We start from the raw sequence: 26153 nt of genomic DNA on the forward strand, positions 1-26153 counted from the left end.
CCCCTCGGTATTGCTGTTGAATGATGTTTTTGAGTTTGCAGTGAATCCACAGCTAAAGAGATTGGTTTTATCGGGTATCACAGTAGCCAAAAAGCTGATCGCATCACGCTGGTTTCAACCGGAAAAAAATTGCCGTAAAGTTTGGTTTCTTACATATCTCGATGTAATTTACCATGAAATATCTACAGCAAGAATTCTGGGTCTCAATGAATCCAAAATGTCAATGTGGTTAGAAGTGGTGGAGAGAATAAAAGCTAGCTTATAATGGTAGTGTCTGGTTAGGTGCGAGGGATAGTGGAGGTACTTCTCAAGGTGGGGTCCGGGAGGGGGGGGTTCGAGCTGAGCATATGTGTGTAGGGTTTTTTTTTTTAGATAACAGGTATTATGGGTATATCTTATATAAAACAACTAACCAAAAGGTGATCTCATTGGATGTGCCCTGACAATTAATGCTTGTATATCTTATCGTGTGTTGTCATGTTTGTTTATATGTTTGTTTAAAAAAGAATAAAAAAATAAAATACAAAAAAAATGAGCCAGTTCACACTGGAATCTGATATTGGGACACAAAATAATGTGGACAACCCAACAAATAAATCGGATCAGAGTAATAAATCAGAATTGAGCACTTAGGCCTGCAGTGTGAACGTAGCCCATACACATGCAAGTGTGAGTCTATCTTCTTGTCCGACTCTGGAGAAGATGGAAAAGCGCATTTCCCATAATGTTGGCGTGTCCCTTTAACACATACTACACTCTGGGTTAGCACTGGTTGTTGAGAGGGGGAGGTGCCCTGTGCAGCCGGCTGGACAAACTGAAATGCAATCAGAGAACCTTCAATAGGTAGAATGGTTATTTCCCATTCAAATCTACATTGTCAGTCATTTGCCTGGTATGCCTCAAAATGGATCTACCATTGGATGTTTGATAATGTTGTCATGGAAACAAATGTTAAGTTTGGTGCATGTGGCCAAGAAAGCGGAGCTGCGTAACCATGGCAACGGTGTTCTTTGGATTAGTGACATATCACAGATCACGGCTGTGTCATGTAATTACATTTTACTTACTCAGAAGCATTCTACATTACCTAAAGACAAAGAAAACACTCACCCCAAAGTTATTGAAATGGTCCAACTTGTCAAAAGTTTGTCTGCTTTCTAGGGGCTGACATGTTGAATCGCATTTGAGTTTTAGTGAGAATAATGCATTTAACGTTCTGATCAAGATGGCAGCCTTCAGAAAACAGGCAAAATTTTCAAGTTTGGAAAATTGGACCATTTCAACAACTGTGGGGTGAGTGTTAGACAAGTGACCCAGATCTTAGTAAATTAAATTACATACCGTCACAGAGGATCTTAAGTTCATCTCACTCTACGTTAATTTACCCGGCCGTGATATGTGGCTAGCGTAGCATCACCTTACACAGCTGGGGAGCAGGCTGCGATACTGTATGTAGCTAGCGTTAGCGTAGCATCACTTTACACAGCAGGGTGTGATACTGTATGTAGCTAGCATTAGCGTAGCATCACTTTACACAGCTGGGGAGCAGGCTGTGATACTGTATGTAGCTAGCGTTAGCGTAGCATCACTTTACACAGCAGGGTGTGATACTGTATGTAGCTAGCGTTAGCGTAGCATCACTTTACACAGCAGGAGAGCAGGCTGTGATACTCTATGTAGCTAGTGTTAGCGTAGCATCACTTTACACAGCAGGCTGTGATACTGTATGTAGCTAGCGTTAGCGTAGCATCACTTTACACAGCAGGGGAGCAGGCTGTGATACTCTATGTAGCTAGTGTTAGCGTAGCATCACTTTACACAGCAGGCTGTGATACTGTATGTAGCTAGCGTAGCATAGCTTTACCCAGCTGGGGACCAGGCTGTGATATGTAGCTAATGTAGCGTAGCTTTACACAGCTGGGGACCAGGCTGTGATATGTAGCTAATGTAGCATAGCTTTACACAGCTGGGGACCAGGCTGTGATATGTAGCTAATGTAGCGTAGCTTTACACAGCTGGGGACCAGGCTGTGATATGTAGCTAATGTAGCATAGCTTTACACAGCTGGGGACCAGGCTGTGATATGTAGCTAATGTAGCGTAGCTTTACACAGCTGGGGAGCAGGCTGTGATATGTAGCTAATGTAGCGTAGCTTTACACAGCTGGGGACCAGGCCGTGATATGTAGCTAATGTAGCGTAGCTTTACACAGCTGGGGACCAGGCTGTGATATGTAGCTAATGTAGCATAGCTTTACACAGCTGGGGACCAGGCTGTGATATGTAGCTAATGTAGCGTAGCTTTACACAGCTGGGGACCAGGCCGTGATATGTAGCTAATGTAGCGTAGCTTTACACAGCTGGGGACCAGGCTGTGATATGTAGCTAATGTAGCGTAGCTTTACACAGCTGGGGAACAGGCTGTGATATGTAGCTAGCGTAGCTTTACACAGCTGGGGAGCAGGCTGTGATATGTAGCTAGCGTAGCTTTACACAGCTGGGGAGCAGGCTGTGATATGTAGCTAGCGTAGCGTAGGACATTTCTGCGTCGTGTTGTTGAACATTCCATATTCCCGAGTTCACCGTGCGCACATGAAGCAATGTTTACTTCCGTGACAACAACATCAACGCTATTAGCCTATTTTAGGTGCACCGAAGGAAGTTCCCATAATCCCTTAGGGGCAGGTCCTCCCTATCCCTTCCAAGTTCTTAATGGACGGACAGGCTGGAGGAGAGCGACATCCCTCTCCAGAGTTGCATCAGTGATCAGCTTTGGGTGAGTCAGCTATTAGACGCCCTGTCAGTCACTCCCACGGGCAGGACTGCACCCCCAGGTTACCTCACGAACACGCTGAGTCCACTACACTTCATCACACTTTTTACTGTCCGTTCTATTTTTATTATTTTTAGCCTACTTTAAACTGAATCAAACCGCACTTTTTTACTCTATCTAATCTATTCTATTTTATTATCTGTATTACTGAAAAACTGTGATTTACCATACCTTGCTACCTCTATCTTTTTGTATAAAATTTTTTATGCTCGCTTATGCCTGTATTTTTTTTTTACTGTTGTGAAGCACTTTGGAACTGCAATTTCTGTATGAAAAGTGCTATACAAATAAAGTTATTTTTTGTATCCACTTTTTCTCCTTATTTTTCTATTTTTCTCCCATCCCAATTTCGTATTGCCAATTCTTCCCTCCACTGTCTTTTTTTTTATTTTTATTTTTTTTTCCGATTTTTCTCCCATCCCACTGTTAGTCGTTATGCCAATTCCCAACCCCCTTCCTGGTTGTTGCGCACTTTCCCCTACTGTTGGTCCGAGAGGCCGGAGACTGTCACATGCTTTCCTCCGACACATGTGCAGCCAGCCGGCAGCCAGCCTGGCTGCGCAGATTCTCACTGGGAGAGTGTAACGTGTGGGAGGCCGCACTACCTCTCACCAGATCCTACCTTCGCTGAGCAGGCGCCCCGACCGAACTGTAGGGGTCGCTGTCCACAACGCCCAGGACCCACCCACGGCTCCCCTCCCCCTAACTCAGCCAAACGAGTTAGTATAGCGATCAGCCAGAACCAAGGCAATGCTGACTCTCCGGGAGCCGAGACCGTTCCCTCCCCTGTCTTGAACGTTGCTAGACTATGCCTCCCACTGGTCGGCTGTAGTGAGGATAGAAGCCTTGCATCACGTGTCCCCTCCGGTACACGAGGAGGCAGCCTGTCGCATCTTTTCACCAGACAGCGCGGACTCTCAGTGGCGAGGAGTAACGTGTGGGAGGCTCACGCTGCCCCCGATACTTCCTGTCTCTGCTGTGCAGGCGTCACCCAACCGACCTGTAGGAGTCGGTCCACAACGTCCAATCCCCACCCATCGACTTTCCACCCGCTACCTCTGTCAATTGAGAGAGTATGACGACTGCAATGCTGACACCGGGATTCGAGACCGGAGTCTCTTGCATTGGTGACGAGCGCAATCTCCGCTACGCCACCCAGCCACCCTATACAAATAAAGTTTATTATTATTATTACACCCCCAGGTTACCTCACGAACACACTGAGTCCACTACACCCCCAGGTTACCTCATGAACACGCTGAGTCCACTACACCCCCAGGTTACCTCACAAACACGTTGAGTCCATCCTCTGCTGCCCGCATGCTCACCTCCACCCGTCGCTCTGATCACATCACCCCTGTCCTCCACTGGCTTCTGATCAAATACACTAGGATACAATTTAAAATACTTCTCATCACATTTAAAGCCCTCAACAACCTTGCCCCTCCCTACCTGTCCGACCTCCTCCATCATCACACGCTCAAACCGTCGCCTTAAGGTCTGCTGATGCCAACCTCCTAACACCTCCCACGACCAGGCTCCGGACCTGGGGTAACAGGGCCTTTGCTGCTGCTGCCCCCTCCCTCTGGAATGCCCTCCCCAGCCATATCCGTGATGCAAACACTGTGACATCTTTTAAATCAGCCCTCAAAACCCACCTTTTCAATCTTGCTTTTGACCTCTAATTCTGTCGGTTTTATTTTATTTTGTCATGTATTATTTTTGTTCTGTTTTTTTGTTTTGCCATAGTTTTGTTTATTCTACCCATGTAAAGAGTCTTTGAGCATCTGGAAAAGCGCTACATAAAATAGATGTATTATTATTAGTGCTGTCAGGCGATACATTTTTTTTTATCTAATTAATTACAGGATTTGTAATTAATTAATCGCATTTTAATCGCATAACCATTTTATGCCTGATATTCTATATTCTATAATCATATTTCAAATTGCATGTGTCCGGATGGCAGAATTCAGTACTGTACTGCATCTACAAAACCTTCTGTTTAATCATCTTCCATCTATTAATTTGCTTAGATCTTTCAGGTCTGGTCAATTTGAGCATAGTGTTATTCACAGTCAAAGATAATAAAAAATGTAATTGATACTCATTTGGTTCATTACAATTTACTCAAGCCTAGTAACAGACACAGTATTTCTGACACTGGGAATACATTCCCTGAGATCCATAGATGTCCCTAGAATCATATACCAAGAACATGCAAATGGACCATATAAAAAAAAGTCTGTAAATGTGTATTCTACGTTCTTATGGAATGAATGAGATAAAAAAAAAAGTTATATATATAAAAAAAATTTATTTATTTTTTTGGTAATTCATTTTGAGTAAATTTTCATAACGCGATAATTTGCTGTGTAATTAATTAATCTAAATAACGCGATAAACTGACAGCCCTAATTATTATTATTATTATTATAATAGCGTTGCGGTCATCCTGCTCCGCTCAGACCACTTCCTCCCCCTGTCCAAAACAACTACGTCTGGCAGACAAATGAAGCGTGCGACTAAAAGTATCTTCGGGAAAAGCCTTTGATTGCATGTTTAGACTCTAGACGGCTAAATCCGTGTTCCAGGTTTGAGACAGAAATGGCCGCCCTCCCGCGGGATGACGGCACCGGTCCACTAATAACCTGTGGTCCTTCACACGCCGTCCTCGTCTCTACTTTTGTCCATCTTTATAAAAGGAAGAGGTGGCTAAAGACACAGACACATATAAACTAGAGTAAAACCAACCTCTAGTCACGGCCTCAGAGGATCTCCTGTCTGTCCATACAGGCGGTCAATGCAAACAGGATTATTGAACACTTTGTACGCTGTGCTGTACAAGATTAGCGCTCGATGGCCGCTTAGATGGGTGCTTAACGACTAGCATAACTCATCCTCATCTTTCTTTAACCTGCTCGAGAAGAATAGAACACTCAGAGGACTGTAGTGTCGGTCCATCTTCTGGTGTGACTCTGGAGAAGATGGTAAGCACTAAGCACATTTCCCATAATGTCGGCGTGTTCCTTTAACCTATACCACACTGAGATGAGCACAGGTTGTTGAGTTAAGAGGGGGAGGTGCCCGCTGCAGCTGGCTGGACAAACTGAAATGCAATCAGAGAAGCTTCAATAGATCATTGGATGTTTGATAATGTTGTCATGGAAACAAACGTTAAATGTCATCCTTCTGTAACCGGCTCTTGAGAATAATAGAAGACTCGGAGGACTGTAGTGACAGAAAAACAGGTCTTTATTTTGTGTGTGTGTAAGTGTAGCTTGTTTAGATTAGAAAATTCCACACCAAGCGTTTCAGATGAAACGGAAACATCCAAAACACTTCAGCACCCGGCGAGCAGCTCGACAGTCCCAGCACACGAGTGACATGGTAGCGACGCGTTGGAAGACATTCAGTAGCCGGCTTCACCCCGAGGGCCAGAGATATGTGCGCTATGTGGTTCACGAGGTCGCCGGAGCTCTTTGCTGAGGTAGACGTGTCAAGAAGTAGGTCAGATCTACTGCTGCAGGAGGGGACTTCAAAACGCCTGCAGCTCCTTTATCCCAAGACCTGACGTCGGTACCTAAGTGGCCTGAATCCGGTTACATTCTTAGTCGCGGGTGATTTAAGATAAACATTTACAAATATTGTCATTTGTGGACATTTCTGGAAAAATACAACCATAATCATCATCTCTTCTAAGTAAAAGAAGGGGAAAAAAAGATTTCTTATACTAGGAGCTTGTGATACAGGTTCGTATGCAGGTCAATGTTGAGATTTCACACGGTAAACCTGTTGAAATGACAGAAAGCCACAGTACGACCAGAAAATATCACAAACAGGATGAAAATCAATGGAAAGGGTCATTTAAATTAAGTGTGGTTTTCCCCATTTTGGTCGCTGAGTGCGCGTTTGCTCCACCACTAAGGTCATGGGTCGAATGGATGCTTCAGTGCACTGCTAGTCCACGGCCCTCGAGGTACTATGACCCCTGGTAAACACAACCAAGCCTAAACTGACCCAGATGTCAAAGCTCAAGAGAGGCTGCGGGAGGCCTGGTTGAAACAGGACCACATAAACAACAGTGACGACGGTGGCCTGGAACAGAGCATGACTTAGCAAGACTCAGCTCTTTTTTCTCTTTTCTTTTGGTCATAAATAAACAGACATCATGAGTCACGACGAAGAGGAATTCACAGTTGTTTCGCAAGCGAGGGCTGAACTGAACAGGGAAAACCATTGCTCTCGTCAACCACGCGCGTAACGCGCGAGCAGTCTTTCTTAACCCTTTGAGGTGTTGTGATTCGAATTTTGAGAACTGCACATTCAAACGATGGAAGTCACGCAATAAGCCACTGGTGATCGGAATCTCTAGTTCTAGAATCCCAAGACAGGATTCAAATTCTGAGGAATAAAAGTCTGAGGAATTATTTGTTTGTAAACAAAACTCCTACTCAGGGTTAATCAGACTTGGTGAGGATTTCCTACTTCCTGGTTTCCACTGGTTCAGGGAAGTGAAATAAACAAGAGTGTAATTTCACGTGAAGCACGTCTGCCAGACTCTTCCTCAATCTCACTCTTTCCACTTGTTTATCGTGTGTATTTTGTTATTTTAAAATGCCAATTTCTGCGGTATGGACATTGTGTTCTTGCAGTAAGTCCCCTCCCAGTCCAGCCTTGTGTGCTAGTGTGTCCATTTGTTGTTGCTTCACTAAGCGTCGCCCCTCCTAGCCCCGCCCCTCCTAGCCCCGCCCCTTACTTTAAGTACTACGAGTTCTGGAGAAGCTCCATATCGCTGAGTCAGATGTATTATTCAGTCACAGGTGGTTGAACCCCAACTCTGGCTCTTTGTGACATCACTGCCCCCTCCTGCTATACTACAGCAACTATGAGGAAATCTTTAAGAATCGAATCTACTCTTCATATCCATTCATATTTAAACATTTAAACTCTTAAAAATATCAGTGTCACTCTTCATTTGACCTCCGCTTGTGGAACAACCATCATTCTCTCTTCAACCCCATGCTGTGTTTTCACTGAACATATGTGTTCGCCTCAGCAGGCCGACACGGTTCCCTGGGAAACGGGTAAATGACGGCCGCGGGGTCGAGTGGAGTTCAAGGACTGCGAAGACTCCTGGTGTGACTTCAGGAAGGGCAAACTCCACTGGAGACGACCAGGCGCATTCTGGAAGGAACGCATGTCAAAAAAACAAACATACTAAGCAAAGCTCATTTCAGGCCTTCTTGGCCGTCAAAGTTTGGACAACATTTTGTGTTCACATTCAAAGACACAGAGGACACTGGCAAAAACAAGAGGACAAAATAATGTACTATGCACCACAACATCCTCCCTGACCAGTAAAAAAAAAAGAAAAAATAAACAACATCAAATCGGGGACGCTGTATTTGTGCGCCGATCAAAATTTCAAAATGTTCTCTGAAAAGATACAAAAATACGTGCATCTACTTGTGCTTCCAAAAGTGACCACCGGAACGTCTGTCTGATGCCGATTCACAGTAAACGAACCACAGTGAGCTTCATAAGTATTCAGACAGCAACATCTTGTTTATGGAGCTCGGTTTAAACGGCGCCCACAGCGTTTAACATAAACCTCGTGAAACCATGAAGAACAACACCATTACAGCTGGTAATGACCCGTCTGTAGCCTCTGTGGCAGGAGCACTGAGGAGCACTACGGCCTTGTTCTCACTGCAGGCAGAAGAGGCCCGAAGCTGAGCTTTTTGCTCATAATATGTGACTCAGATCTGTGTTTTTCCACGACAGTGTGAGCAGCACAAATCAACACATTGAAATCCGATTCAGATGATTTCAATTCCGATTTGGGCCACTTCTTCCTAAATCAAGATACAGGTCTGATGATTTTTTTTTGCAATGCAACCCCAGTCTGAACAGTCATATCAGAAATCATGCGACTTACGTCTTACTCTAGATTGACGTTCATCACAATTCTGAGTATATACATGGAAGACAGCTGTGATGGGGGGGGGTCAGTGAATATAAACATGGAAGACAGCTGTGAGGGGGGTGGTCAGTGGAGGACCAGTGACTTATAAATCAACTTATAAATTAAACCATGAACTGTGACTTCAGTGTCCTCCATGTTTACGTTCATCTTCGAAAATTGTTAATTTGCGCACGCGGGTCAGTGATGGAGTGACCAGTTCACACTGGAATCTGATATTGACCACATCAAAAATAAATAATAATAAATGGGATCAGAACTGAGCACTAAGGCCTGCAGTGTGAACGTAGCCCAGGACCTTTGTTTACCAAAACTGATTTAGCTACACATGTCATCTCTACGCCTGGCCCCCAGGAATTAGAGTCCAGCATAGTCACAGCTGAATCGTCGAGAGATAAAAAAGACTGGACAGAGAACCACAGAAAGATAACGAGAGTCTGGCGATTTCTATGGATTGAAGGGTCTGGTGATGTTTATGAATTGCAGACTTCTGTGTCGTCATTGCACACACTAGTAAGGATTTCTGACGACACACTATTTGGCACATAATATATGCTACTGCATGCATATAATGTGAATCTGTCAAAATACCTTTGGCATCTTTGGCCTCCTAAAATGTGTTAAGCATGGCCAAAGGCAACTGGACATTCAACCAGAAACGTGCCTGAAATCAAAGCTGCTCTACTCTTCAGCCTCATAGTCAAATGTGTCCAAGACACAAGTAAGAGCATGGAGCCAAGACACCTGCCACTCACGGCGCTCCTGACTAAATACTTACGGCACTCACTGTAGAACCATTAAAGGGGCACAGAGTTATTTTTGCACATAATCTCCCACACATCCAAAAAGCTCTAAACAGTTTTGCACACATTCATTTAGTTCAACAGTTATTGAGAGTAAATTAGTTTGAGTATGGCCACCAGTGATGTCATCGGGGACATTGAATCCTTGTGTTAATTACAGCTCCATGAAATTTGATTTGATTTGAAATCCTTATTTCGAACATGCAATGAATACAAACAAACAATAACAAACAATGTAGATGATAAAATAGCAACACCTTGTCTGATAGAGACCTTATCATTTAATTGAGCTGTAATTAACACAATACGAGGATTCAATGTCCCCGATGACATCACTGGTGGCCATATTCACTCTAATTTACTCTCAATAACTGTCAAAGTAACTGAATGTGTGCAAAAGTGTGAGTCTTTGGATGTGCAAACAGAATGTGGAAACAGACTCATGAGGCACGATCTAATCTGGACATCCTTTCATTATTGCCACGCATCTTGAAGGACCTTTCGTCGTTACAGACTCAAGCGCACCTTGAAGGACTTTTCTTCGTTACGGACTCAAACGCACCTTGAAGGACCTTTTGTCGTTACAGACTCAAACGCACCTTGAAGGACCTTTTGTCGTTACGGACTCAAACGCACCTTGAAGGACCTTTCGTCGTTACAGACTCAAACGCACCTTGAAGGACCTTTCGTCGTTACAGACTCAAACGCACCTTGAAGGACCTTTCGTCGTTACGGACTCAAACGCACCTTGAAGGACCTTTCGTCGTTACAGACTCAAACGCACCTTGAAGGACCTTTCTTCGTTACGGACTCAAACGCACCTTGAAGGACCTTTTGTCGTTACGGACTCAAACGCACCTTGAAGGACCTTTCGTTGTTACAGACTCAAACGCACCTTGAAGGACCTTTCGTCGTTACGGACTCAAACGCACCTTGAAGGACCTTTCGTCGTTACGGACTCAAAGCATCAAACACGGACCAGCTGCCAAAATGTAAAGGAGATACCTTGAGGGCAATGGGTACCATTGTGGCAGAATGTTCCTATCAGAGGAGTACAAAGGGTATACAGATAAAACAACCCTCCTCCAGGTCACCGTGTTTCAGACGTGGTTGTTCTTTTCCTGTTTGACGAGACGGCGAGTGAGGAGAGAAGCAGAGAGACCTTTGGACTGAGGCTGGGCAATAAAGGAGAATAATAATATCACCATAACCATAGATCTTTCTTCCGCATCGATATATATATATATATATATATATGTGTCACAATATCTGCACAGGTATGGAAAATCACACAGCTCCAATCGATGTTCCTTGTAATGGACTGTCACGGTAGAGAGTGCTATCAGATAACCGGAACTAAAATATTTCAGAAATCCTTTTGTGAAACATTTTACTTACATTATGAAGTTTAGGCAACAAAATTGGGTAGCACAAATCAGTATATAACAAACAATATAACAAATATAATAATAATATAACAAAATATACAGTATATATATATAAAATATATTATATATACAGTATACGTATATATAAAATATATATTATATAGGTATATCTTTTTTTTTTATATATATATATTTTATATATATATAAAATATATATATATACAATTTGAAGACAAATTTAAGAAGAAAATTAAATGATGTGATGGATAAATGTATATATTGCCCTACTTTAGTCCACTCTGAAAGGGGTGGAAGGACCAAACTCTCATGTTTTCTCCTCACTCTCGTGCTCCTCATCGCTCTCCCTCCTACATTGTATTTATTCTATCCATGACTGCGTTGCTTCCCTGCACTCAGAAGCCTCCCTCTAACCACAGTCCCCGGGTCCGTAAAGGGTGTCCAGCGTAACGCCGGCCTACGCCGCCCTACCCTCAGCGCGGATAAGACCATATCTCCTCCTCGGAGTCCTCCGGATCCAGCGCTCCTTTGCCCGGCCGTGACCCCTGGCCTTTGACCCTTCCGTGGGAGGCGTCCCCGTTGATGTCGTTCATCGGGACGTAGGAGTAGTCGTCGTGACGCTCAAAGTGGCGGGACACCGCTGCCGCCACCGGGCCCTGGCACGCCGAGACGAGGTGAGCCGCCAGGCTGAGCAGCAGCAGGGACGCCAAGGACACAGTCATCATCAGCCATGTCCGCCTGGTGGGGGGGGGGGGGGGGGGGGGGGAGAAGAGATGAGAGGAGGAGGTGATCTGGTGTTGAGAGGAGCGGGTAGTGAATGGAGTGGTGAGGGAATGAATGATAAGATACATAAAGAAGATGAAGAATGATAAGATACATAAAGAAGATGAAGAATTATAAGATACATAAAGAAGATGAAGAATGATAACATATATGAATGAGGAAGATGAAGAATGATAAGATATATGAGGAAGATGAAGAATGATAACACATGAGGAAGATGAAGAATGATAAGATATATGAGGAAGATGAAGAATGATAACATATGAGGAAGATGAAGAATGATAAGATATATGAGGAAGATGAAGAATGATAACATATATGAGGAAGATGAAGAATGATAAGATATATGAAGAAGATGAAGAATGATAAGATATATGAGGAAGATGAAGAATGATAAGATATACGAGGAAGATGAAGAATGATAAGATATATGAGGAAGATGAAGAATGATAAGATATATGAGGAAGATGAAGAATGATAAGATATATGAAGATGAAGAATGATAAGATATATGAAGAAGATGAAGAATGATAAGATATGAGGATGATGAAGAATGATAAGATACATGAGGAAGATGAAGAATGATACGATATATTTAAATATATAACTAATGGAAGGACACTGTGAAGGTATATTTAAATGTTTAACTAATGGAAGGACAGCAAAGGTATATTTAAATATATAACTAATGGAAGGACAGTGAAGGTATATAAATATATAACTAATGGAAGGACAGTGAAGGTATATTTAAATGTATAACTAATGGAAGGACAGTAAAGGTATATTTAAATGTATAACTAATGGAAGGACAGTGAATGTATATTTAAATGTATAACTAATGGAAGGACAGTGAAGGTATATTTAAATGTATAACTAATGGAAGGTACATTTAAATATATAACTAATGGAAGGACAGTGAAGGCATATTTAAATATATAACTAATTCAGATTCAGATTCCTTTAATAAGCCATATGTGTAAACACATTGGTAATTGTTTCGGCAATTACAGTGTATGCATTTTTCCATAAATATTTTTTTCACATAACAACAGCAACAACGGACACAGGACAAAGACAGTGCAGTGAAGGATTAATAATTTGAATAAATATATATATATAAAGTGTATAAAGTGTAAAGTAAAGTGCAGAGTTCCAGGTCAGTCTCAGTGCAGTATCTTTGCCAGTGTCATTGTTATTGTGCCAGTGTCACTTGGGGACACTGAAGGACAGCGAAGATATATTTAAATATATAACTAATGGAAGGACAGTGAAGATTTAAATATATAACTAATGGAAGGACAGTGAAGGTATATTTAAATATATAACTAATAGAAGGACAGCGAAGATATATTTAAATATATAACTAATGGAAGGACAGTGAAGATTTAAATATATAACTAATGGAAGGACAGCGAAGATATATTTAAATATATAACTAATGGAAGGACAGCGAAGATATATTTAAAATTAATATATAACTAATGGAAGGACAGTGAAGATTTAAATATATAACTAATGGAAGGACAGTGTAGGAAGGACAGCACTCTTAACGCTACAATGCGGCTTTCACGCCTCAAGACACTTCAGCCCCTAGTGGGCCTTCATCAGAATTCTCGTGTGGGGCTTAAAGCATCTTCAGTCCGTCCGATAAAGGGTGCACTGGAGCGCGGTGTTGCCGATTCCACACTTCCTATTATACTGACGTCCTGAGCAACAGCGGGCGGCTCAAAAGGAAGACAAAAACCGTAGGATCCAGGAGGAGCCGTAGAAGGGAAACAAAGATGGAGGACAGAAAGAGAAGTGACAAGAGCACCTTCACAAAGCAGCAAACCATAGCAACGCCCCCCCGACTTGCATGTGAAGGAGGTAAGGAGGCTAATGAATGCGTCCCGGCCCACAGATTCCAGAGGCTTGTTTACATGTAGAGCGGAGGAGCCTCGCGATGGCTGCTAAATGCAGGTCCGGGGCACCGGGCACTCCCCCCCACCCCCCTCCCCCCCACCCCTCTCTCTTTTGTCGCAGTCATTAATTGGACACCCTTAGGCACGGCAGCGGACATGTTGTTGTGATCGTGGCGTCGTGCTGAGACACCGAGGTCACGATTGTGAGATGAATGTCTCCGCTAGCGCCCTGCTGCGACAAGTAGCAGTGTCTTTGCGAGCGGCTTGTGTCCCGCGAAGACCTTGTATCTTCAATAAGTCACCTTCAGGCGGCTAGGTGGTGCAGTGGGCAAGGCGCTCACCACCAATGCAGGAGACGCTGGGTTCGAGTCCAGCTCTCCGCATTGCTATCAGCTTGGCTGGTCGTTCATACTAATACAATTGGCAGTATTAGGGGGTGGGAAAGCTGATGGGTGGGGATCGGAGGTTGTGGACAGCGACTCCTACAGGTCGGTTGGTGCGCCTGCGCAGCAGAATCAGGAAGCGACGGGGGCGGCGTGCCCTCCAAAAACGCAGACCCCCGACGCTGAGAGATCGCGCTGTGCAGGTGAAAAGATGCGACTGCTGCTTCCTCGAGTACCGGAGGGGACACGTGATGTAAGGCTTAGTCCACATTGCAGCCGGCTTGTGGGAGGCATGGCCTAACAGCGTTCGAGACAGGGGAGGGTAGAATTGGACGATACGAAATTGGGATGGGAGAACAATTTAAAATGGGAGAAAAAGTAGATACAAAAAAAACAAAGAAAATAAGTCACCTTCATATTTCCCCCCGAGCATTTTCCAATGCACCTTTTTCTTAATTTTAACAAATTGCTGAACGGGTCATCGTGGCTTTCAACGGAACACGATTATGACAAAACATAACGTGAGTAGATAAAGACACGTGGATTACTTGATTACAGTACAAACAACACAGAAACACTGGAGATGCAGGTTTTCTTCCTAAGCGAGCGGGTGGCGTGTCACCGTGGCTTTCTGCAGCGCGCGGTTATAATGAAACAAGACAGACGCGTGGCTTCACTTGATTACAGTAGAAAAAACTAAACCTGGCAAATCTGGAGAGGCCGGTTTCTTCCTTTTTGTTTCTATTTATCTATTTCTAAAATAGAGGTGAGGGATGGGAGGATAGGTTCAGTCACCTGGACAAAGGAATATTGTAGAAGCATGTGAAGGTTGTGGGTGGAGAGGTTGTGTGTGTGTGTGTGTGTGTGTGTGGGGGGGGTCATCCGACTTGACCTTTGACACTCACTCTGTCAGATAAGGCTCTTCTTTGTGAGACTCCTCCTCTTGTCTCCAAGTTGTAAACATCTGCTTGGCGAGACAGTGTCCAGCTGTGAATCCAAAGACATGAAGACATGAAGAAGACCCATCACCATCATCAGATTATGACTGCCTTGCACTGGAATCTATGATAGCCATGTACAATAATACTATTATACTGTATACCGTATATATATGTATCTACAACTGTTGTATATCTGCATATATCCCTGTTCCCATACCTGTATACATACCTGTATATACTGTATTATATCTATATATATCCATACCTACTCTTAATAGTAACCACTGGCCCGCATGACTTACTACCATAGTTATTTATACCACTGGCCAGCATGACTTACTACCATAGTATATTTATACCACTGGCCAGCATGACTTACTACCATAGTATTTATACCACTGGCCAGCATGACTTACTACCATAGTATTTATACCAGTGGCCAGCATTTTTTTTTTTTTTTACATTTATTTAACCTTTATTTACCCAGGCAAGCAAGTAAGAACCAATTCTTATTTTATTTATTGTCAAAAGTATGCATGTTGGTTTAATTCAACAACAAGAGATATGTAATGTTAATTTTTACTTTTTTAATGATCATATTTTGCACAGATAATGCTTACATTTAGAAAGCCTTTTGAATGCATCAAGTGAAATTATTAGTTACCTGAAATTATTCAGTTTTTTTGGGGGGAAACCCTGCATATATTGGTATCGGTTGATATCGGTATCGGAAATTAAGAGTTGGACAATATCGGAATATCGGTATCGGTAAAAAAGCCAATATCGAGCATCCCTACTTACTACCATAGTATTTATACCAGTGGCCAGCATGACTTACTACCATAGTATTTATACCAGTGGCCAGCATGACTTACTACCATAGTATTTATACCAGTGGCCAGCATGACTTACTACCATAGTATTTATACCAGTGGCACGCATGACTTACTACCATAGTATTTATACCAGTGGCCAGCATGACTTACTACCATAGTATTTATACTAGTGGCCCGCATGACTTACTACCATAGTATTTATACCAGTGGCCCGCATGACTTACTACCATAGTATTTATACCAGTGGCCTGCATGACTTACTACCATAGTATTTATACCAGTGGCCAGCATGACTTACTACCATAGTATTTATACCAGTGGCCAGCATGACTTACTACCATAGTATTTATACCAGTGGCCCGCATGACTTACTACCATAGTATTTATACCAGTGGCCCGCATGACTTACTACCATAGTATTTATACCAGTGGCCAGCATGACTTACTACCATAGTATTTATACCAGTGGCCAGCATGACTTACTACCATAGTATTTATACCAGTGGCCAGCATGACTTACTACCATAGTATTTATACCAGTGGCCAGCATGACTTACTACCATAGAATATGTATACCTGTTTCGCCTTCTATACCTATTCATACCTGTATCACTGTATAGCATAATTATACTCCGTTTCTAGTAGCTTGTTATATATATATATCACATTTAATCACCTGTACATTGTATATTGCTGTTGCACTTTACTGTTACATTTGCACTCTGGTTGGATGCCAACTTCTTTCTGTTGTACCGTACTTGTGCTGTATGATGACAATACATTTGAATCTAATCTAATCGAATTATGAAATTAATCAGAGGTAATTATTATATGAGGAGGCACATCTCCCCCACGGCAAAGCGTGTGAGGTACAGATACACGCCAGAGGGTTAGGCTAGCAGCATAGTAGAGAGTGTGCTAATCACAGAACAACAGAGTCCAAGGCGAGCATGTGTTCGTGAAAAGTCAGGGACTGTTTTCCTTAGAAAATGACCAAGATAGACTCATTGGAAGCCACTGGGTGTTCTTTTTAACCGGTTACTTCCCAGGACGACGTAGAAAATGAATGTGATTCTAGCCCATGTGCTCCAACATGGCGTCCCGGCTAATGCCCAACAGTTGTTAACCCTTTCACTTCCACACGACAGCCGGTTATAACCCTTTCACTGTGACAATACAGAAGGTTAGCCCTTTACTATCACACATCCGCGGAGCTAATGATGCTAACGATGGAGCATCGCCGTCGGTTGTGTGATAGTAAAGGGTTAACCTTCTGTCGTGTGGCAGTGAAAGGGTTAAAGGTGTTCTAGACAACGTTGAGCCTCTAGGTGTCCCACTGGAGCACCAGCCCGTCAGCACGTCTCAACCAGCAGCATCCAGGGAGGGGATACATGCAACGTGCACATGGTTAATTTTGGACCCGCCAAAATCAAAATCAAAGTTAGATGATCATTCATAATTCATCAATCATTTATTTGGGGGGAAAAGCAATCATTTTATTCTGCACCTGTCAGTGTCCTGCCTCCAAGAGTTAATAATAATCTGTATAGTCAAAGTCCTGTCTCCTAGAGTTAATAACAATCTGTATAGTCAAAGTCATGTCTCCTAGAGTTAATAACAATCTGTATAGTCAAAGTCATGTCTCCTAGAGTTAATAACAATCTGTATAGTCAAAGTCCTGTCTCCTAGAGTTAATAACAATATGTATAGTCAAGGTCCTGTCTCCTAGAGTTAATAACAATCTGTATAGTCAAGGTCCTGTCTCCTAGAGTTAATAACAATCTGTATAGTCAAAGTCCTGTCTCGTAGAGTTAATAATAATCTGTATAGTCAAAGTCCTGTCTCCAAGAGTTAATAACAACCTGTATAGTCAAAGTGCTGTCTCGTAGAGTTAATAACAATCTGTAGAGTCAAGGTCCTGTCTCCTAGAGTTAATAACAATATGTAGAGTCAAGGTCCTGTCTCCTAGAGTTAATAACAATATGTATAGTCAAAGTGCTGTCTCCTAGAGTTAATAACAATCTGTAGAGTCAAAGTCCTGCCTCCAAGAGTTAATAACAATCTGTAGAGTCAAAGTCCTGTCTCCTAGAGTTAATAACAATATGTAGAGTCAAGGTCCTGTCTCCTAGAGTTAATAACAATATGTATAGTCAAAGTCCTGCCTCCAAGAGTTAATAACAATCTGTAGAGTCAAAGTCCTGTCTCCTAGAGTTAATAACAATATGTAGAGTCAAGGTCCTGTCTCCTAGAGTTAATAACAATATGTATAGTCAAAGTGCTGTCTCCTAGAGTTAATAACAATATGTAGAGTCAAAGTCCTGTCTCCAAGAGTTAATAATCTGTATAGTCAAAGTCCTGTCTCCTAGAGTTAATAATCTGTATAGTCAAAGTCCTGTCTCCAAGAGTTAATAACAATCTGTAGAGTCAAGGTCCTGCCTCCAAGAGTTAATAACAATATGTAGAGTCAAGGTCCTGTCTCCTAGAGTTAATAACAATATGTAGAGTCAAAGTCCTGTCTCCAAGAGTTAATAATCTGTATAGTCAAAGTCCTGTCTCCTAGAGTTAATAATCTGTATAGTCAAGGTCCTGTCTCCTAGAGTTAATAATCTGTATAGTCAAAGTCCTGTCTCCTAGAGTTAATAATCTGTATAGTCAAAGTCCTGTCTCCTAGAGTTAATAATCTGTATAGTCAAAGTCCTGCCTCCTAGAGTTAATAATCTGTATAGTCAAAGTCCTGTCTCCTAGAGTTAATAACAATCTGTATAGTCAAAGTCCTGTCTCCTAGAGTTAATAATCTGTATAGTCAAAGTCCTGTCTCCTAGAGTTAATAATCTGTATAGTCAAAGTCCTGTCTCCTAGAGTTAATAACAATCTGTAGAGTCAAAGTCCTGTCTCCTAGAGTTAATAACAATCTGTATAGTCAAAGTGCTGTCTCCTAGAGTTAATAACAATCTGTATAGTCAAAGTCATGTCTCCTAGAGTTAATAACAATCTGTATAGTCAAAGTCCTGTCTCCTAGAGTTAATAATCTGTATAGTCAAAGTCATGTCTCCTAGAGTTAATAATCTGTATAATCAAAGTCATGTCTCCTAGAGTTAATAATCTGTATAGTCAAAGTCATGTCTCCTAGAGTTAATAATCTGTATAATCAAAGTCCTGTCTCCTAGAGTTAATAATCTGTATAGTCAAAGTCATGTCTCCTAGAGTTAATAATCTGTATAGTCAAAGTCATGTCTCCTAGAGTTAATAATCTGTATAATCAAAGTCATGTCTCCTAGAGTTAATAATCTGTATAGTCAAAGTCATGTCTCCTAGAGTTAATAATCTGTATAATCAAAGTCATGTCTCCTAGAGTTAATAATCTGTATAGTCAAAGTCATGTCTCCAAGAGTTAATAATCTGTATAGTCAAAGTCCTGTCTCCAAGAGTTAATAACAATATGTATAGTCAAAGTCCTGTCTCCAAGAGTTAATAATCTGTAGAGTCAAAGTCCTGTCTCCTAGAGTTAATAATCTGTATAGTCAAAGTCCTGTCTCCAAGAGTTAATAACAATCTGTATAGTCAAAGTCATGTCTCCTAGAGTTAATAACAATATGTAGAGTCAAAGTCATGCCTCCAAGAGTTAATAACAATCTGTATAGTCAAAGTGCTGTCTCCAAGAGTTAATAACAATATGTAGAGTCAAAGTCATGTCTCCTAGAGTTAATAACAATATGTAGAGTCAAAGTCATGCCTCCAAGAGTTAATAACAATCTGTATAGTCAAAGTGCTGTCTCCAAGAGTTAATAACAATATGTAGAGTCAAAGTCATGTCTCCTAGAGTTAATAACAATATGTATAGTCAAAGTGCTGTCTCCTAGAGTTAATAACAATATGTAGAGTCAAAGTCATGCCTCCAAGAGTTAATAACAATCTGTATAGTCAAAGTGCTGTCTCCAAGAGTTAATAACAATATGTAGAGTCAAAGTCATGTCTCCTAGAGTTAATAACAATATGTATAGTCAAAGTGCTGTCTCCAAGAGTTAATAACAATATGTAGAGTCAAAGTCATGTCTCCTAGAGTTAATAACAATATGTAGAGTCAAGGTCCTGCCTCCTAGAGTTAATAACAATATGTATAGTCAAAGTCCTGTCTCCAAGAGTTAATAACAATATGTAGAGTCAAAGTCCTGCCTCCAAGAGTTAATAATAATCTGTATAGTCAAAGTCCTGCCTCCTAGAGTTAATAACAATCTGTATAGTCAAAGTCATGTCTCCTAGAGTTAATAACAATCTGTATAGTCAAAGTCCTGTCTCCTAGAGTTAATAACAATCTGTATAGTCAAAGTCCTGTCTCCTAGAGTTAATAACAATCTGTATAGTCAAAGTCATGTCTCCTAGAGTTAATAACAATATGTATAGTCAAAGTCATGTCTCCTAGAGTTAATAACAATCTGTATAGTCAAAGTCCTGTCTCCTAGAGTTAATAATCTGTATAGTCAAAGTCCTGTCTCCTAGAGTTAATAACAATCTGTATAGTCAAGGTCCTGTCTCCTAGAGTTAATAACAATATGTATAGTCAAAGTCATGTCTCCTAGAGTTAATAACAATCTGTATAGTCAAAGTCCTGTCTCCTAGAGTTAATAATCTGTATAGTCAAAGTCCTGTCTCCAAGAGTTAATAACAATCTGTAGAGTCAAAGTCCTGCCTCTTAGAGTTAATAATCTGTATAGTCAAAGTCCTGTCTCCAAGAGTTAATAACAATCTGTATAGTCAAAGTCCTGTCTCCAAGAGTTAATAATCTGTATAGTCAAAGTCCTGTCTCCAAGAGTTAATAACAATCTGTATAGTCAAAGTCCTGTCTCCAAGAGTTAATAACAATCTGTAGAGTCAAGGTCCTGCCTCCTAGAGTTAATAATCTGTATAGTCAAAGTCCTGTCTCCTAGAGTTAATAACAATCTGTATAGTCAAAGTCCTGTCTCCAAGAGTTAATAATCTGTATAGTCAAAGTCCTGTCTCCAAGAGTTAATAACAATCTGTATAGTCAAAGTCCTGTCTCCAAGAGTTAATAACAATCTGTAGAGTCAAGGTCCTGTCTCCAAGAGTTAATAACAATCTGTATAGTCAAAGTCCTGTCTCCAAGAGTTAATAACAATCTGTAGAGTCAAAGTCCTGCCTCCTAGAGTTAATAACAATCTGTATAGTCAAAGTCCTGTCTCCTAGAGTTAATAACAATCTGTATAGTCAAAGTCCTGTCTCCTAGAGTTAATAACAATATGTATAGTCAAAGTCCTGTCTCCAAGAGTTAATCATCTGTATAGTCAAAGTCCTGTCTCCTAGAGTTAATAACAATCTGTAGAGTCAAAGTCCTGTCTCCTAGAGTTAATAATCTGTAGAGTCAAAGTCATGTCTCCTAGAGTTAATAATCTGTATAGTCAAAGTCCTGTCTCCTAGAGTTAATAACAATCTGTAGAGTCAAAGTCCTGTCTCCAAGAGTTAATAATCTGTATAGTCAAAGTCCTGTCTCCTAGAGTTAATAACAATCTGTAGAGTCAAAGTCCTGTCTCCAAGAGTTAATAATCTGTATAGTCAAAGTCATGTCTCCTAGAGTTAATAATCTGTATAGTCAAAGTCATGTCTCCAAGAGTTAATAACAATCTGTATAGTCAAAGTCCTGTCTCCAAGAGTTAATAATCTGTATAGTCAAAGTCATGTCTCCTAGAGTTAATAATCTGTATAGTCAAAGTCCTGTCTCCAAGAGTTAATAATCTGTATAGTCAAAGTCCTGTCTCCAAGAGTTAATAATCTGTATAGTCAAAGTCATGTCTCCTAGAGTTAATAATCTGTATAGTCAAAGTCATGTCTCCAAGAGTTAATAACAATCTGTAGAGTCAAAGTCCTGTCTCCTAGAGTTAATAACAATCTGTATAGTCAAAGTCATGTCTCCTAGAGTTAATAATCTGTAGAGTCAAAGTCATGTCTCCTAGAGTTAATAATCTGTAGAGTCAAAGTCCTGTCTCCTAGAGTTGATAACAATCTGTAGAGTCAAAGTCCTGTCTCCAAGAGTTAATAATAATCTGTATAGTCAAAGTCCTGTCTCCTAGAGTTAATAATAATCTGTATAGTCAAAGTCCTGTCTCCAAGAGTTAATAATAATCTGTATAGTCAAAGTCATGTCTCCTAGAGTTTATAACAATCTGTATAGTCAAGGTCCTGCCTCCTAGAGTTAATAATCTGTATAGTCAAAGTCCTGCCTCCAAGAGTTAATAATCTGTATAGTCAAGGTCCTGCCTCCAAGAGTTAATAATCTGTATAGTCAAGGTCCTGTCTCCTAGAGTTAATAATCTGTATAGTCAAGGTCCTGCCTCCAAGAGTTAACATGACAACATACATTTTTTTACCCACCAAAATCTGTTAAATGATAATTCATCAATAATTTATTTGGGGGGAAAAAATACTTTTATTCTGCACCTTTCTAAAAGCTCTGTGGAAGATTACTCTACATAGAAATTGTATCTATAGCACCTCTTTCCTTCCAGGCTTTTTGCATGTATTGACAAGCAACACGCGACCAGACATGTTTCATGGTGTTACATGTATTGACAAGCAACACGCGACCAGACATGTTTCATGGTGTTACATGTATTGACAAGCAACACGCGACCAGACATGTTTCATGGTGTTACATGTATTGACAAGCAACACGCGACCAGACATGTTTCATGGTGTTACATGTATTGACAAGCAACACGCGACCAGACATGTTTCATGGTGTTACATGTATTATTAACAAGCAACACGCGACCAGACATGTTTCATGGTGTTACATGTATTATTAACAAGCAACACGCGACCAGACATGTTTCATGGTGTTACATGTATTGACAAGCAACACGCGACCAGACATGTTTCATGGTGTTACATGTATTATTAACAAGCAACACGCGACCAGACATGTTTCATGGTGTTACATGTATTGACAAGCAACACGTGACCAGACATGTTTCATGGTGTTACATGTATTATTAACAAGCAACACGCAACCAGACATGTTTCATGGTGTTACATGTATTAACAAGCAACACGCGACCAGACATGTTTCATGGTGTTACATGTATTATTAACAAGCAACACGTGACCAGACATGTTTCATGGTGTTACATGTATTATTAACAAGCAACACGCGACCAGACATGTTTCATGGTGTTACATGTATTATTAACAAGCAACACGTGACCAGACATGTTTCATGGTGTTACATGTATTGACAAGCAACACGTGACCAGACATGTTTCATGGTGTTACATGTATTGACAAGCAACACGCGACCAGACATGTTTCATGGTGTTACATGTATTATTAACAAGCAACACGTGACCAGACATGTTTCATGGTGTTACATGTATTGACAAGCAACACGTGACCAGACGTGTTTCATGGTGTTACATGTATTAACAAGCAACACGTGACCAGACATGTTCCCTGGTGTTACATGTATTAACACAGATAAGGAAACACAAAGCTACAGAACAAGACTCATTGAGTTTGTTTACATGACATATTATTGGGGACAGTATTCCCTCTTCGGGGTGGCTCATGTAAACAGTTAAGTGTTATAAACTGATACGCTCGTAAATATCCAACCATGAGAAATAAAAAGAAACAAACGGATGTGGGATGTGATACTGAGGAAAGTAAACAACGTATCCTTTATGATAGTTGTGATTATGTGGAAATATTGTTAATATTCAGTTTATTCATATATACAGGGATACTTTATTACTAGATTAGATTAGATTCAAATGTATTGTCATCATACAGCACAAGTACAGTCCAACGAAAATAAGTTTTGCAGCCAACTAGAGTGCAAATGTAAAATGCAACAGCAATATATACAAAATATACAAATTAGTACTACTGAGTGTAGTGCTAATCAGATGTATGTACAGCGTTGTAGTATCATTTGTACAGTGATACAGGTATAAGGACAGTATGGTAGTAGCCATACTGGCCAGCAGCGTAAAGAGTAAGAGAAGGATATATACAGATAAAAGGACATACGGTATACAACATTATTGTACATGCTATCATACAGAGTTAAGGGTTATATGCAGGCGTATAAGTAAGTATATAGAGGGGTTATATGCAGGTATATTCAGACAAATATGTATGTATATATATACCCACCCCCCCTTCACATCTTCCCCTAAGCGGTTAACTTTCTCTTTTTCCACCAAAAAGCTTTGCCAAAAAATGAGTTTCACCAAAACACAACACTTCTTAGCTACATAATTTTGTTATAACTAAGATATTAGCTGAAAAAAGGGTTTTTGTGCATAGATCACTAGATTACTTATAATACGGTTTTAGCTTTTCCTGGATGACAGTGTGGCCAGCTGGCCAATAACGACCATGATAGGTTCACTTTCCAGTATTAGTTGCGTCACACAGCCTGCTCAGATTTCTACCCCTTCAGTGAAAGAATGTGAAAAGGGCGCTCTGGTGACAAGTTCTGCACAAATGACAATCTGTATCCTCAAAGTCACGCCTCCGAGAGGGTTTAACTGTAGAAAAAACATGTTTCTAAGGGGAGGGGACCTTTAAATAAACTTAAGCCTAGAGCTTAAAACCATCACTTCAAACAACAACAAAGACGGCCCGTTCAGTCGAACGCACAATTGGAGGTGGGCTTCCCACTCTCCAGGACGTTTATAACAAGCGTTGCAGGGCCAAGGCTAAGGGAATAATCAAAGACTCTAGTCACCCAAACAACTGCCTCTTTGAACTGCTGCGGTCAGGCAAGCGCTACCGGAGTCTCATGGCCAGTACAGAGAGACTCAGAAGGAGCTTCTATCCCCTCAGGATGCTCAATGACAATGACACTATGCAACAACCCATCATCTACACACACTGCACACACATCCACATGTACACACTCACTTTAAATAAACACTCAGCTTACCACTCACTTTAGACACTTTAACACACTTTATATTTATCTACTATTAAAGACATTTGCACTACATTCATACCTCATTTGCACCCTACCGTAAGTTTTGTACCTCATCTCATTTCTGCATTGTACCTCACTGTTACTCTGCATTGTATATATGTATATTGACTGAACATTCCTTTACTTACTTTTTTTTTTCTTTTTTTTTTACTGTATGTAGCACACTCTCAGGGGCTCATACAGAAACAAGCATTTCATCATAAAGTATTCTGTATTTTGTTAATAAATAATAAACTTGAAACTTGAACAACCAGTGGATGTTATCGATTCAAGTACATTTATTAGACGGAGAGCGCCGACAACATCTGCAAATGACAGAAATGTGCAGTCCCCTCCTGTTAGTGCGTAACAGCGCAGGCGAGTGCCAAGCGTATAGACTCTGGGCTGACAAAAGACTGGACATGTGTTTTCAACTCTTTCCTATGCAAACAGGGAAACATTTGCTAAACATAAACAGAGAGAGAAAGAGAGCTGCTAAGCTCGCCAAGTACAAACATATACACACATACATACATAAATATAGAGAGCTGCTACACTCGCCAAGTGAAAAGAGAGAGAGAGAAGAGACAGACAGAGAGAGAGAGACAGATATATATATATAATCCCTGTGACATGGTGCGACATATACATATACACACACACACACACATATATATGTATATAAATACATATAGAGATGTTAATATATATATATATATATATATACACACATGGGACTGAGAAATATGGAGATAGAGAGAGAGAGAGAGAGAGAGAGAGACAGCTGAGCTGGCACTTGTTGATGGAAGGAAATATTTGCTAAACATAGAGAGAGAGAGAGAGAGAGAGAGAGAGAGAGAGGAGAGAGAGAGAGAGAGAGAGAGAGAGAGGAGAGAGAGAGAGAGAGAGAGAGAGAGAGAGAGAGAGAGAGAGAGAGAGAGAGAGAGAGAGAGAGAGAGAGAGAGAGAGAGAGAGAGAGAGAGAGAGAGAGAGAGAGAGAGAGAGAGAGAGAGAGAGAGAGAGAGAGAGAGAGAGAGAGAGCTGAGCTGGCACTTGTTGATGGAGGGAAATATTTGCTAAACATAAACAGAGAGAGAGAGACAGACACAGAGAGAAAGAGAGACAGATGGAGAGAGAGAGACACACAGAGAGAAAGAGAGGCAGATGGAGAGAGAGAGAGGGAGAGAGAGGGAGAGGAGAGAGAGAGAGAGAGAGAGAGAGAGAGAGAGAGAGAGAGAGAGAGAGAGAGAGAGAGAGAGAGAGAGACAGACACACACACACACAGAGAGAGAGAGATATGCAGTGCTATCTG

General features: G+C 41.1%; 1 protein-coding gene across 1 annotated transcript in view; it reads right to left on the reverse strand.

Moving 5' to 3' along the window:
* Window positions 1-10907: 10907 nt before the first annotated feature.
* The window catches only part of nagpa (N-acetylglucosamine-1-phosphodiester alpha-N-acetylglucosaminidase), a 65070-nt gene continuing 49824 nt past the window's right edge, over window positions 10908-26153 (reverse strand). Inside the window, exons 8-9 of the mRNA XM_084336547.1 lie at window positions 14999-15080; window positions 10908-11764 (exon numbers count right to left, since the gene is read on the reverse strand). Of these exons, the coding sequence (XP_084192673.1) occupies window positions 11500-11764; window positions 14999-15080 (347 nt within the window). The 3' untranslated portion in view covers window positions 10908-11499. The remainder of the gene's footprint in view (window positions 11765-14998; window positions 15081-26153) is intronic.

Source organism: Notolepis coatsorum, assembly GCF_963971535.1.
Source record: "Notolepis coatsorum genome assembly, chromosome: 19".
NCBI lineage: Eukaryota > Metazoa > Chordata > Actinopteri > Aulopiformes > Paralepididae > Notolepis > Notolepis coatsorum.